Source organism: Mustelus asterias, chromosome 11, assembly GCF_964213995.1.
Source record: "Mustelus asterias chromosome 11, sMusAst1.hap1.1, whole genome shotgun sequence".
In the NCBI taxonomy this organism is placed as follows: Eukaryota; Metazoa; Chordata; class Chondrichthyes; order Carcharhiniformes; family Triakidae; genus Mustelus; species Mustelus asterias.
In genome coordinates, this window is record NC_135811.1 from 28,200,372 (window position 1) to 28,215,755 (window position 15,384).

General features: G+C 39.8%; 1 protein-coding gene across 1 annotated transcript in view; it reads left to right on the plus strand.

The window, feature by feature from the left end:
• wdr11 (WD repeat domain 11) overlaps positions 1 to 15,384 on the plus strand; it is a 115,117-nt gene that overhangs the window by 33,379 nt on the left and 66,354 nt on the right. The window contains exons 6-10 of the mRNA XM_078223335.1: positions 40 to 205; positions 853 to 967; positions 5,783 to 5,981; positions 8,848 to 8,957; positions 12,672 to 12,848. Of these exons, the coding sequence (XP_078079461.1) occupies positions 40 to 205; positions 853 to 967; positions 5,783 to 5,981; positions 8,848 to 8,957; positions 12,672 to 12,848 (767 nt within the window). The remainder of the gene's footprint in view (positions 1 to 39; positions 206 to 852; positions 968 to 5,782; positions 5,982 to 8,847; positions 8,958 to 12,671; positions 12,849 to 15,384) is intronic.

Consider the following 15,384-nt stretch of genomic DNA (forward strand, 5'->3'; position numbering starts at 1 on the left):
TTATCATGCTCATTTATTATTCACCTGATTTATTTTCAGTGCTGAGTCAGTAACTTTGAATGACTGCCTGCAGTTGTCCTATTTGCCATCTAAGAGGAACCATATGTTGCTGCTGTATCCCAGAGAAATCCTAATCCTTGACTTGGAAGTAAATCAAACAGTAGGCATAGTTGCTATTGAAAGAACAGGAGCTCCATTTCTACAGGTAACTAACTCTACCCTCCTACTGGCATTGTTCTGTTCAGAATGACTACAGAATGATTTAACTACTGGGAAGGAAGTCTTTTGAGATATTAAGAATGAAGTTGGAATTGAAACCTGACGGATAAAAGGAAATGAAAGCTTCTACTTCTGGATTATAATCCAGAAAGTGCATCCTCGTGTACATAATTAAAAATCAAGACTGAAGTGAGAATCTGATGGTTATATGGTGGCAATATTTTTAGATTGTGAAGGTTTGCGTACTGGCTAAGTTTCATTATTGCGTTTTTGAGATTGAGTTGAACTTCGTAGTCTTTGAAAATACCTGCCTTGAATTTATTTCATGCACCCTGCCAGTGTAATCAATGTTTCAGTGGTTATAATGTGAGAACCTGTAATAATACCATTTGACTCTTTCCTGATAACAGATACTGCAGTCGAGATTATGGCAAATATCAGATGCAACTGAAATCACTATTTATGGTTTTGCTATTGAGTATCTAGAGTACTAAAACCCATTGTGCTGTGTTTTCCTGCAATATTTTCAGATCATGCACATGGTTTGTATGAAATTCTAGCACACACTAGTTCTAGTATTCTTACATTAAATACAGTGATGTTTTCGAAGAGTTTACTGTTTTTCTGTCCTAGGTCATTCCTTGCCGCCAACGGGATGCTTTATTTTGCCTTCATGAAAATGGCTGTATTACACTAAGAATCCGTCGAGCAAATTCCAATGCACTGGCTCTCTCCAGTGAAGAGCAGGGTGAGCATGTATGCCAATCAGTCAGTAACTGATTAATTAACAACTTGCAGATTATTCTGCTGTAGTTATAATCAGGATTGACTGCAATCAATATGGTGGGTATGTTGAGTTCAATCAGTGTTTAGGCATCTGTCCACCTTAGCAGATGATAGACTGTTGATGGAAGGTGGAGTCTCCATGTAGTGGTCTGTAACTTTGGTCTTTCTGATGCTAATTGTCAGTGCAAACTGCTTGCAGGCCTGGGAGAAATGATCTGCAAGCTGTTGCAAGTGAACCTCAGTATGCGATGTCAGCGTCGCATCATCGGCAAACAGCAACTCACAAACTAGGGCATTACACACTTTGGTCTTGGTGTGCAATCTTGTCAAGTCGAACAGCTTGTTGTTAGCTCTGACGGGCAGGTAGACACCCTCATTTCAGTCGCTGAAAGTATACAATAGCAGCGTGGGGAAAAATATTCCAAGGAGAGTTGGCGCCAGGATGTAGCCCTGCTTTACCCTGTAGGGGGATCTTGAAATCCTCTGATGACACTCCATTGAAACCGACAAAACTGTGCTTGTTCTTGTGGAAAGAATCCAGGCGGGTGGCCTATTTTCCGTAACCGTTTAAAGAGTCCATCTCCGCTGACAAGGTCAAGGGCCTTGGTGATGTCTATGAAGGCAGTGTAAAGTGGTCTGTGCTGTTCTCAGCAAATTTCCTGTAACTGCCAAAGGTATAAAATCATGTTGATCTGCCAGCTCCCTGTAGCCACACTGAGACTCAGGATAGATGTCTGATACTGGGGTCTGCAATCTGTTCAGAGCAACACTAGCAAAGACCTTCCCCACTATACTTAACAAGGGAATGCCTCGGTAATTGCTGCTGTCACTGTGATCCCCTTTGCTTTTCATATAAGGTGACTATTTTTGCAGCACAAATACTTCCTTCGAGCAGAGACACGAAAGTTCACGGAAGTGTTGCAGCAGAGCCGGTTTCCCAGCTTTGATGATTTCAGGTAGAATGCTGCTGTTTCCTGGCGCTTTACCACTGGCAAGATGGTCCACGTTGAGCTCTGCTATGGTGGGCTTGCTGTCCAACTCCCACCTGACAGGAAAGTCTGGAATGACACTGAGAGCTTCTTTCAGTAACAATATTCTCCGTGATGTAGAGTTTGAGGTAATGCTCCACCCACTCTTCCATCTACTTACTCGGTTCGGTGATGATCATCCCTTTCAGGCTTCAAAGTGGCTGATTTAGTTGCTGCTGGGTTGTTGCATTCTTCATTCCTTCATAGATCCCTTTAGCATCCCCAGATTCAGCAGCAGATTGTATGCCGTTGCAGAGTTTCCACCAGTTTGATTGGTGCAGTGCCGAGCAGTCTGCTGAGACTTGATTCAGGTGACTCTGACAGCATCTAGATTTTGTTTGCTGGGGATCTGCTTGTAGTTCATGAGACTGTTCCCGTGGTTGCAGTAACTGACTCCATTTCAGTTCGATAAGCCTCAAACCACTCAGCATTCCTCTGATCCCCTTGTCTGCGATTAGAGAACTATGATGTGAAGATGCCGGCGTTGGACTGGGGTAAACACAGTAAGAAGTCTCACAACACCAGGTTAAAGTCCAACAGGTTTATTTGGTAGCAAATACCATAAGCTTTCGGAGCACTACTCCTTCGTCAGATGGAGTGGAAATGTGCTCTCAAACAGTGCACAGACACAGAAATCAAGTTACAGAATACTAATTAGAATGCGAATCTCTACAACTAGCCAGGTCTTAAAGGTACAGACAATGTGGATGGAGGGAGCACTCAGCACTGTGATAGCTGCAAGTGATGAGGACACCATTGAGTGTGGCCTGTCGTATGATGATGAGATTCCCGGTCATCATTACTGAGACTAGCTTTCAATTCCAGATTTCTTAATTGAATTTAAATTTCACCAGCTGCCTTAGTGGGATTTGAACCCATGTCCCAGAACGTTAGCCCCTGGATTTCTAGACACCTGGAGTTCTGACAAAGGGTCATCCGGACTCGAAGCTTTGGCTGGATTCTCCCTCCACAGATGCTGTCAGACTTGCTGAGATTTTCCAGCATTTTCTGTTTTTGCCCGTGGATTACTAGTCCAATGACATTACCTCTATGCCACTGTTTGCCCCTACAGTGTTTTAGCCTGGGCCCATGAGGTCCCAAATTGTATGTGTCGCCATGAGAAGGCACTACACAGGGCTTGCTGATGAAGAGGCTATGTACTGGCAAGGGAAGCTGAAGCATTCTGCACTGTTTTCACAGTAGTTACAGTGCTAGCTAGTGGTGAGAGCTGAAAGCAAGAGAAGGCAAACATTCTGGTCACTATGCTAACACACTTGATACATCGTATTAACAGAGACAGAGTTTAAGACAGAATATAACACACTGATGATGATAAAATAAAATATACAATCGTGACAACTAGCGAGGACTGATCCAGATTGGACAGGAAGGCTGGCATCCATGAACAGCTTTTTCTTTCTTCTTTCTCTCTTCTTCTCGTGTCTTCATCATTTCTAAAATGACCCAGAGTGCTGGTGTGGATCTATGCTTAGGAGTTTCTTTCCACTATCTAATGCACTGAGGTCCCCAAAGTCTCGAATGTCATTTTTCAGAAGTGGACCTGAATAGATTTCTTGCCAGGCCTTATGCTCCGATAAAGATTTACTTCATTTTGGAATGCTCCATAGAAAGTCGATCTCTTTGTCTTAACCATGGTAAAAATATCCGACTTCAATGTTATTTACCGACCATTAACTTCTTGAGTTTTTGCACGTACCATTCAGTCTATATATCAACCTTTTCTTTTCTCGCACTGGGCTGTCCCCCATGGCTAGTTCTGTAACTCCCTTAAATACCAGCCTGGAGCCTTCATTGGTTGTATGGGCTGGTTAATGAGCTGTTCATTACAGCTCACCAGTTTATCTGTTCTAATTCCTTATCAGATTATTGAACCATGGTATGATTCACTAAAGTAAGTCCTATTCTATTCCTACACACTAATTAATTTACATTCCATCAGAGTCCTAATGAAGCATGGTTAAATGAAAAGCCCAATGCAGCTTTGTAGTATTGCTAAGGCCTCATTTTACCAATGCCCCCTTTCAAGGTAGCTATGGATGTTCGCATCTAAGAATAATAAATACACTGTTTCCAGAGAAACAAAGCTTCAAGCAGTTTCCAGAAATAAAGCTTATAGCACAAACCTATTCCTTGAGCTGTTTAAGGCTGATGATTAAATATGTGTTTATTCTAAGCATATTTCTAATTGCTAAATTGAACGGTATATGTTACAACTGATACCTTGAAATAATTTTAAGGCACTATTCTAATCTTGATACTTGGTTGAAAGTGATGAGAAGATGCATATGCGGAGTATCAGCCCTGCTCATTCTGCAGACTGTGTGCAATGTTCTGCATTGTGGGCTCTACATCTTTATTACCCCCAAAGGGAATTCAATATAAACACCCTTTGATCCTAAAAGATAATCAGATAACATCGCCAAACATGCATCCATCCCAACGTCTTCTATTTCTAATCCTGGCTCTCCACATCTCTTCCTCTTTCTTTTCCTCTCCTGGGGTTTTCTATTCTCTTGGTTTGAGTTTTGTTAATTTTAAAACTATGTTCTCTGCTGCTGTGTTCGTAATTCGACTACAATATGAAGTAACTCAACAGTGCTATAAAGATAAAAACTGCATGTTAAATTTAGTCATCTGAAGCCCTTAATTAGGTCACTACCCTGTAATAATTTCCAGGTATGTGTTTTATAATATCAGTGAATAACCCTCCAGTGTATTGTAAAACATTATATTCTGATGTGAATCTTGGGATCCACTACTCACTAATAATACCCAGAAGACAAAATTCTTTACATCAGCGCATTTTCTTTGAAAAGTAAAAAGAAGTTATCATTTATGCTACCATTTTCCAATTATGTTTATAATTCAATACCAATTTTCATAAACTGAAGCCAAGCCACATTTGTGCGCGTACTCGGGGAAAGCTCCCCAAAATGTGTTCAGATCCAGATCAGCCTGTTCAGGAGCTAATCTTGGAGGCAGGAAGGGGGAAAAAACCGAAAGGTGCAGTAGATAAATCTTTAAAACTGGTAGCGTGCTTTTAGAAGTGCCTTGGGACGTTTTCCACATTTAAAGGAACAATATAAATGCAAATTGATGTTGCAGTAGCTGGAAAAGGCTGTGAAAAAGGTAAATTGGGTTCTGAGTTTTATATATTTAGGAGAACTGAATACAAAAGCCAGTAAGTGATCCTGAATTTGCACATAACATTGACTAGGCCACAAGTAGAATATTGTGTTTTGTTTTGTGCAGGAAAGATATTGATACCATGAGAAGGGTACTGTGAAGATACCTTTGAATGATACCAGGAACAAAAGGTTATAGTTATGAAGAGAGACTTGAAAAAATGGAATGGAACTGGTTAAGGTGGTAATAAAGGCATATAAATTATAGAAGATTTTGAGAGGATAAATAATGAATGATTACTGCTGAAAATCTCATTGGAGTTATTCGGAATGGAGAAGTAGCAGTGCAAACTGTATTAATATATAGATAGGAAAGAGCAGGGAAGTAGTGTTAGAATAGCAGATACCAATTAAAGCCCCCTTCAGTGATGGACTCCTTGGGTTCTGTGGCTTACATTTATATAAACCTTTATTACATGCTCAGTACAACCCAAGTCCTTTTGGAATAAGGAGGCAAACTGCCCACTGATTGGACATAGTTTAATTATTCTGCCTACAGAGGATTTTCTTTCATTGTAATAACATTTTTCTTAATGTTTTTAGATCCAGATCAGCCTGTTCAGGAGCTTACCTACGATCTGCGTTGTCAGTGTGATGCAATCCGAGTCACTAAGACAGTTCGCCCTTTTAGCATGGTTTGCTGCCCTGTCAATGAAAATTCTGCTGCTTTGATTGTCAGTGATGGCAGAGTGATGATGTGGGAGTTGAAATCCAACTTACTGGGGCCAAAGCCTAATTACAGGTATCTTTATCCATTCAGTCCTGGAGAAATATAGCAGACAATACCCAAATATATACATTTTAAAATGTTAATAGACTAAACAGTTATGTACCATGACTGAGCATTAACCACTTCAGAATTACAAATAATTTGTTTAAAAATACTGCTTCTATATTTGGCACAAAACAATTCTAAGGAACTTCAGTAAAAAATGAAACAATTAGACCCCTTATGCCTCTACCAGTGTTAGATTCACATTTCATTTCCTCTCTGTTACCCTGAAGCCTTTAATAATTTTCTTCATGTTTGTCTAAATTCCCTCTTAAGTATTGTGATTGACTGTGTTTCAATAGCTACTTGTAGTAAGGCTCTAATTTAACATGTGTGTTTTGAGTTATAGACTATGTGCTAAAACTGATGAGTACAGTGACATCAATTCCACTAGTCTGATAATTGAGCAATTGACTGTCAACAGATTGTCCTTGTGATTGATGGTACTAATGTTCAGGTTATAAATGCAGGAAAGAAAAGCATTTCAAAAGCACAAAGGTTATATTGAGCTTTTAAATAGTTCTGAAACATTGATACTTTTTCAAATTCATATTTTTTTCATGATTTATCGGTACTAAAATGAGATGTATGGGGAATAGAATGATTTTACATTGTGCCAGCACCTAGCTAGGTAGTACTTATAGAGGAGGTGAGGTTCTCTCTTAACCATGTAGTGTCAACAATGTGCTTTAATGCCAATCTGGACAAAAAGGACTTTTTTGGGGGATTTCTCTGAGACTGCCATTGTATTAGTTTTTTAAAAAATTTACCAAGAGTGTTGTAAATTTGGCTCAAATCGAGATGCTTAGCTGGCCAACATTCTCATCAGTTTGTTCCTGTAAACCCACCAAATTATATGTCGCCTGGAATAGTACTGCACTGACTCCCGTATTGTTGGCAAAGTGGCCCAAGGATATATGTCCTGTACAGTGCACCAAAAATTGCTCATTAGCACCGAACAGTGGGCAGTTATGTGCTGAGGGTGTGTGTCTTCTAAGAAATGGGCCTCAACCCAAATCTACTTTGTGCATGACCATTACAACCAGCATTAAATGCAAACCTTCCTCATGAGTCTGGATTTAATTTGAACCTGTGTCGCAGAGGTAAAATAAATCTTCTAATCCGCTACATCTTCGTACTTAATTGGGCCCACAATCAAATGATAAACATATCAGCCGTATACAGAGGGAGAAATGAGCTAGCAATATCCAGGGCTTTAATTACATAATCATTATGTTCATGTGAGCAGTAAGTATTAGCTTGGTTCATTTGATAGCATTTTATGATATTGTTGGTTCAATTTCACATACCCCCTTCCCACCCTTCCCAGCTCATGAGCACGTGATTTGGGAGGAATATTCCAGTGAACTGCTGTACTGTTAGAATTAAATTCTTTAAATTTAAATCAGTCCAAAGATGTGTGGGTTAGGTTGATTGGCCAGGTTAAAAATTGCCCCTTAGAGTCCTGAGATGCGTAGGTTAGAGGGATTAGCGGGTAAAATATGTGGGGGTAGGGCCTGGGTGGGATTGTGGTCGGTGCAGACTCAATGGGCTGAATGGCCTCCTTCTGCACTGTAGGGTTTCTATGATTTCTATGATAAATGAGAAGTGAAATTGAGATGCAAGCCTTTTCAGATATTTTAGGGTTGATATTGGTGATCCAGTAGTATTCAATAAAGACCAGGGATTACTCCTTGTAGCCTGGCCAACATTCTACCTTTAACTAAAAAACAAATTGCTTACTCATTTCATTTATCTTTCTTCAAGTAATTTATTGCATGTAAAATACTCCATTAAATATTAAAAAGGTATTTTACTTTATCAGCACTTCTTTTCAGTTTTTGTGTATAAAATGACAGTTTTGTAGGAAGGCAGATGTCATGTTGGTCTTTATTGTAAGGATGTGGGAGTACAAAAAAAAAGCAAATCTGGCTATAATTGTACAGGGCTGTTGTGAGGTCACACCTGGAGTACTGTGTGTAGCTTCGGTCTCCACATTTAAGGAATGGTATGCTTGCATTGGAGGGAGTACAGCAAAAGTTCACGTGATTGGTTCCTGGGATGAGATGGTTGTCCTCTCAGAAGCTGAGTAATTTGGGCCTATCCTATCTGCAGTATAGAAGAATCAGAAGTGATCTCACTGAAGCTTATAAAGCTCTGAAGAGGCTTGATAGGGTGGACACGGGTTATTTTTTCTGCCCCGGGGCTGCAGGGCTTCGGGATAGAAATCATAGAAATCATCATAGAAACTCTACAGTGCAGAAGGAGGCCATTCGGCCCATCGAGTCTGCACCGACCACAATCCCACCCAGGCCCTACCCCCACATATTTACCCGCTAATCCCTCTAACCTACACATCTCAGGACTCTAAGGGGCAATTTTTAACCTGGCCAATCAACCTAACCCGCACATCTTTGGATAAGGGCTTGATCCTTAAGGATTGCAATGAGAAGTTATTTCTTCACTCAGTGGCATGTGAGGAAATCTCTACCCCAGAGGGTTGTGGATGCTCCATTGCTGAATATATTGAAGGCTGAGATGGGCAGAATTTTGGTCTCGGGGAATCAAGGCATGTGGGGAATGGGTAAGATCAGCCATGATTGTATTGAATGGCAGAGAAGGCTTTAGGGATCATATTTCTAGTCTTATTTCTTGCATATCCTTTGTAATATTTTTTGAAAGACTATTTTTACTTCATAATTAGTTGACTAGCATATTTTCATTATTTATCACTTTCTATGTCATGAACATATGATGTCTAAAGATGGAGTTTGTTATGCTTGTTATTTTGATTTTATTGCTCGAGTTATTTGTTGCTGTTTTCTCTTTCTAACAGTTACTCGGGTTCCACAGTCTCTCCTTTGTATTGTCCAGTTTCATTTTGTGGAATTCCAGTGGGCATCCAACAAAAGAAACTTCCAGATCTCTCCTTGGATAACATGATAGGTAACAATGTAACGTCCTGCTCTGCTTTTACCTTGTGACACACACAGCAGTGGAGGCTGATTTGCATTTCTTATTGACTCTTTGATATTGAATATCATTGGAAGAAATAAAAGTACACTCATCTTTAATCTCTGGTGATGCCTAAACTCATGTTAAGTAGCTTTTGCTTTATTCATTCGTGGGTCATGGGCATTGCTGGCTGGCCAGCATTTATTGCCCATCCTTAGTTGCCCTTAAGAAGTTGGTGGTGAGCTGCCTTCTTGAAACGCTGCTGCAGTCTTTGTTGAGACTTTGTAGTGATTGATACAACTGAGTGGCTTGTGAGGTCATTTCAGAGGGCACTTGAGAGTCAACCACATTGCTGTGGCTCTGGAGTCACATGTAGACCAGGCCAGGTAAAGACAACAGCTTTCCTTCCCTAAAGGGCATTAGTGAAGCTAAGTTTATGTATATAGTGGGAAAGGGAAAGGGTGGAATGAAGCGTGTAAGGGGGCAATATGTTTAATATAAAGCACTCTTGTTCCTCCAAATCTAAGTTGAGTCCACTTTACTGAATCCATTTGAAGTTTCCATCTTTTTTTATCCTCCTCTGCTTAAAGTCTCCACACTCAGATGGGAGAGAAAGGGCCACTGAATTGGCATTGGTCATAAGATTTCCAGCAAGTGACTCAATGAGATATCGTGCAGGTCATGTGTTGACAGTTTGGATGTTTTTTAGTCCACATTTTAATGTAACAGGAAACCATTCTCTTAATTTTCCATGCAGCCATTTGCTGGCAATTACAAAATTCAAGTCCACAGAGCAGTTGCTAACTAAGTCCATGGCACAAGGCCTCTTCCATTATTTTTATTGTTTTTACATTATTGAAGCAAGTACTTTATGCTGCAAGAACCTCCCTCTTCCAGTTCTACTTTAAAATGCATTTTAATGAAGTGACCAATAATCTTAAATGATAGATATACAATTTATATATGACACAGTTGCCCCTTTATCTTCAGTATGGAAAGAAATAACATGCATTTATAGAATGCTGCCACATTTGACTATTTTTCCATAGAAAGGTTTTGAAGAAAAGAGCTTCAAATATTGAGGTTTTAATGCAAATCATAACATTTTAAAAAAATAATATTTTAATATCAATGAACTAGCTTTGCTTTGGTAAAATATATTCTTTCACAGGATGCAGGCATTGCTGGCCAGGCCAGTATTTAATGCCCATTCCTAATTGCCCTTGAGGAAAATATTAGAAAGATTGCATCGATATTAACCAATAAGTTGTTAGTAAACACCTTGGATTGATTTTGTTGGGAAGTCTCTGGTTCCTCTGTCTGTAAATGAGTGAAATAGGCAAAATGTACACTAAGCGACAGTGATGCAGGCAGTCAGGTTTCGAGGAGAATGATGCGAGGCCAGTCAGCCTCAACAAAGAAAATAAGATTAGAATGAAATGGAGTCGTTAGAAGTAATTATGTTCAGGTCAAGCAAGGCAAATCAATGATGTGGGAAAACATAATGTTCATTATTTTGTATTACAATGCAAAGAACATTTGGCTTGATTGAACTAAGTGAATGCTATTTTACTGCGTGCTTACTTGCTGTGGAATAAAGCGGTTTAATAATTCATATCAGGCCTTGTTTCACCAAGTGTTTGCTCAGTCTACCTGCAGAGAGATTCAAGAAGCACCATGGGAAAGACATGAGTATTCTATTCAAATCACAAGGGGATATCATTGTGACACAACTGAATCATGCTTTTGTATTATGAGATGTTGGGCAGGATGGGCACAACCTTGAAGCTAAGATGCTTAAAATACTTGTGGGGATGATAAAAGCACTGCTATTTCCAAGAGTCACAGGCAGACTGTTATATATTCACTAATTTAAAAGTTTGAATAATGCCAATTTCTTTTGGCTGCCAAATATTTATCCCATTTCCTGTTGAACTACAGTTTATCTCTCAACCTTCTCAGGGCATTCCATTCCATTCCATACATTTACTTTTTTGTGCCTCTGTTCACTTTTTTCTCTCCTGACCTTGAACCCGTAACCTATAGTTATATAATAAAACATGCTACTTCTGACTTAGTCTATTTACATCCCTTGAAATCTTAAACACCTCTTCAAATTGTCATTTTATAGATCCCTAGATCCAATAATCCTTCCTCATAGTTTAGATGACTGCTGTGGGTTGTCAATCTACTTGCCCGATGCTATTATCTCCGGTGTCACAATATTACTTTAATTGAATGGCGGCACGGTAGTTTGCATTGCTGCCTGACAGTGCCAGGGACCTGGGTTCAATTCCAACTTTGGGTGACACACTGTGTGGAGTTTGCACGTTCTCCCCATGTCTGCGTGCGTTCCCTCCGGGTGCTCCGGTTGCCTTCACAGTTGAAAGATGTGCGGGTTAGGTTGATTGGCCATGCTAAATTGCCCCTTCGTGTCAGGGGGATTAGCAGGGTAAATACGTAGGGTTACGGGGATTGTTGTCGGTTCAGGCTCGATAGCCCAAATGGCCTCCTCCTTAACTGTAAGGATTCTATGGTGCTATGAAAATTGTGCAGTTTTCCAGTTGGGGGCAGATCAATATTGAATTGGTGCAGGGAGCGTTTGATTACTACCGTACATTTAGTAGAGTAGAATATATCACGCAGCATAGTGCAGTAATATTCTAAATATCTGCTTCCAACCATTCAACAAAGTAACAAGGAGTGACCAGAAGTTACAAGTAATTGCTCATATATTTCACTTTGGGATCTTGAGTGATTATGGAATTGATAAAAGATCATACTTCAAATCTACTTCTTCATGATTTATTAATCAAATCAATTTTTAGGCTGCATTTTAATTAGAAATAACACTGCATAAAATATGACACTGAAGGATTGTTAAGGTATTCATTCTTTCAAATTCAAAACCACGCTTTTTCTGTGGCTACCTTTGAAAATATAAGTAAATTTGAGCTTGTGTTGTGACTACATGGATCTAAATAGCTCTACTTGAGTGACATTAAGAAAATAGCTAGTAATCTGCCTGTAAACAATGCTTGTATACATTTAACATTGGCAGTTTTCCTTACTAATTTCATTCAGTGGTATTAACTGATGCCTTTTTTGAGTGAATGGAGTAATTCACCTTTCTACAAGACAACCATTTAAAAATATAAGGGAACATGAGGCACAGAATGGCCAATCAGCTCATTGCACCTGTCCCCTACACAAGCTATGTTCATTCTACCTTATCATGCACTTCACTCACTGAAAGTCTGCAAGGAAAGCTTTACAACATTTTTTGAGTAAGTGGAGCCTTTAGCTAAGTTTGCAACCCCACCCTCAACTATTTATTTTCCACAGATGATACTTCTTGGGACCTCAACTGCCTGCTGTCCTGCTTTTAAACAGCTTTGTACTTGCACTTGTTTTAGATTGGATTCCAGGAGACCAGTGCTCACGAGCTAGCTCAGTTGTTTTTAAAGTGTCTGCAATTGTACCACTTAGATAAAGGAATGGAAATAGTGATATAAACCCAGCCAGCTCATGACCACTGCATTCGTGGAGTGTCACCCAATGAAGAATAATACTGGTTGTGGTGCATTTGATTGTCTACGTGCCTCTTGATAACCTATAATCCTCTTGAGCTGTTGCTGTACAGGATTAAGATAACTTGTTTTGATGTACCACATGTTTCATCCTCCCAATTTGTCTTTTTGACAGGACAGAGCATAGCGGTAGGTGAAGAACAGCCTAGTATTTTGTACCAACAAGAGGTTCAACTGAAGTTCCTGCTGACTGGTTTGTTGTCAGGTCTCCCACTGCCACCTTTTGTCATACGAATGTGTCCACCACTCACTACCAAGAATATAAAGAACTATCAACCTTTACTGGCTGTGGGTGAGTACTTGATGGAGGGTTTACTGTGTTATTAAGATTAAACAGAAATTTCTGTTTGAACAAAAAGTAATCGGTTCCATTTACATTAATTTATAATTTCCTCTTTTTCATGAGAAGTTTCTCACTGCTGTAGCTGCATAAAAAAGATTGTATCAGTTTTCATTTCATAAAATATGCTTATTTCATTAAATTATTTTGTTGAGTCACAATCCTAACATCTGCCAGGCCCTCCCCTTCCTCCCACAACTCGTGCTCTCTATTATAGCACAAGAATGACAGAGTAATAGAGGTTTACAGCATGGAAACAGGCCCTTCGGCCCAACTTGTCCACGCTGCCCTTTTTTTTTTAAAAACCCCTAAGCTAATCCCAATTGCCCCCATTTGGCCCATATCCCTCTATACCCATCGTACCCATGTAACTATCTAAATGCTTTTTAAAAGACAAAATTGTACCTGCCTCTACTACTACCTCTGGCAGCTTGTTCCAGACACACACCACCCTCTGTGTGAAAAAATTGCCCCTTTGGACACTTTTGTATCTCTTCCCTCTCACCTTAAACCTATGCCCTATAGTTTTAGACTACCCTACCTTTGGAAAAAGATATTGACTATGTACCTTGTCTATACCCCTCATTATTTTATAGACCTCTATAAGGTCACCCCTCAGCCTCCTACACTCCAGAGAAAAAAGTCCCAGTCTAGTCAGCCTCTCCTTATAACTCAATCCATCAAGTTCCGGTAGCATCCTAGTAAATCTTTTCTGCACTCTTTCTAGTTTAATAATATCCTTTCTATAATAGGGTGACCAGAATTGCACACAGTATTCCAAGTGTGGCCTTACCAATGTCTTGTACAACTTTAACAAGACGTCCCAACTCCTGTATTCAATGTTCTGACCGATGAAACCAAGCATGCCGAATGCCTTCTTCACCACTCTGTCCGCCTGTGACTCCACTTTCAAGGAGCTATGAACATGTACCCCTAGATCTCTTTGTTCTGTAACTCTCCCCAATGCCCTACCATTAACTGAGTAAGTCCTGCCCTGGTTCAATCTACCAAAATGCATCACCTCACATTTGTCTAAAAATTAAACTCCATCTGCCATTCGTCAGCCCACTGGCCCAATTGATCAAGAACCCGTTGCAATTGGAGGTAACTTTCTTCACTGTCCACTATGCCACCAATCTTGGTGTTATCTGCAAACTTACTAACCATGCCCCCTATATTCTCATCCAAATCATTAATATAAATGACAAATAACAGTGGGCCCAGCACTGATCCCTGAGGCACACTGCTGGTCACAGGCCTCCAGTTTGAAAAACAACTCTCTACAACCACCCTCTGGCTTCTGTCAAGAAGCCAATTTTGTATCCATTTAGATACCTCACCCTGGATCCCGTGAGATTTAACTTTATGCAACAACCTACCATGCGGTACCTTGCTAAAGTCCATGTAGACAACATCAACTGCACTGCCCTCATCTACCTTCTTGGTTACCCCTTCAAAAAACTCTATTAAGTTTGTGAGACATGATTTTCCACTCACAAAGCCATGCTGACTGTCCCTAATCTGTCCTTGCATCTCTAAATACCTGTAGATCCTGTCTCTCAAAATTCCTCCCAACAATTTACCCACCACAGATGTGAGGCTCACTGATGAGCTTCGTAAATGAATATTGCTAATATCCCAAATGTTTCTGGCTTAATTTTAAGAAAAATAAATTTCTCAGTTTATTATGTGTGCCACTTCTGTTTCAAATGTGGTGAAGATAATTTCTTTGAAAAGCAGAAGCTATGAGTTAAAAATGTGGTTCAGAACAGTTAAAAAAAAATGTTAACTTGATAATGTTGATGCTTTGTATAAAATGTACGTTTGAACTCTCTGCTGTATGCATACATTGTACAGCTCAAGCTTATTAAAACACAGTCAAAGTAACAAGTTGCAATGTAAACTGATATTAGGTTGACATTGTAGGGTAATTCATTCTTAATATCTTCATACAGTCACCATTACAAAAAGTGATGGACCCCATTTACATTAATCTATAATTTCCTTTTTCACAAGGAGATCCTTACTGCTGTAGCTCTATAAAACAAAAGATTGTATCAATCTTCATTATTTCATAAAAAATACATTTATTTCATTAAACTATTTTGTCGAGTCACAATCCGGACAGTTGCTCCCGCTGTGCTCTATTATAGCACAAGTGTGAGTGATACCTTTAAATCACCAAACCAGAATCAAGCTTCATTTTTCTCCAGCCATTTTCCCCTTCTCTCATTCCCTACTGCTTCCTTTCTAAGGCATTGACAGCTTGTTCGGTCAAGCTGTGGTTACTTGCCTAAGACCATTAGCCATGTATGGTGAATGTCAGCAGGCCTTTGGACTGTGAGGATAATCACACTGAACCTGATCCTGCCCGCACCCAATGGCTGCCCATCCTGACTTCTGACAGGGATTGCTGGACAGCAATCAGTAGCAGGATTTCTGGCTCTTTTACTTTACAAGCCAGGGGGACTGAAGCCAGTTGGAACAC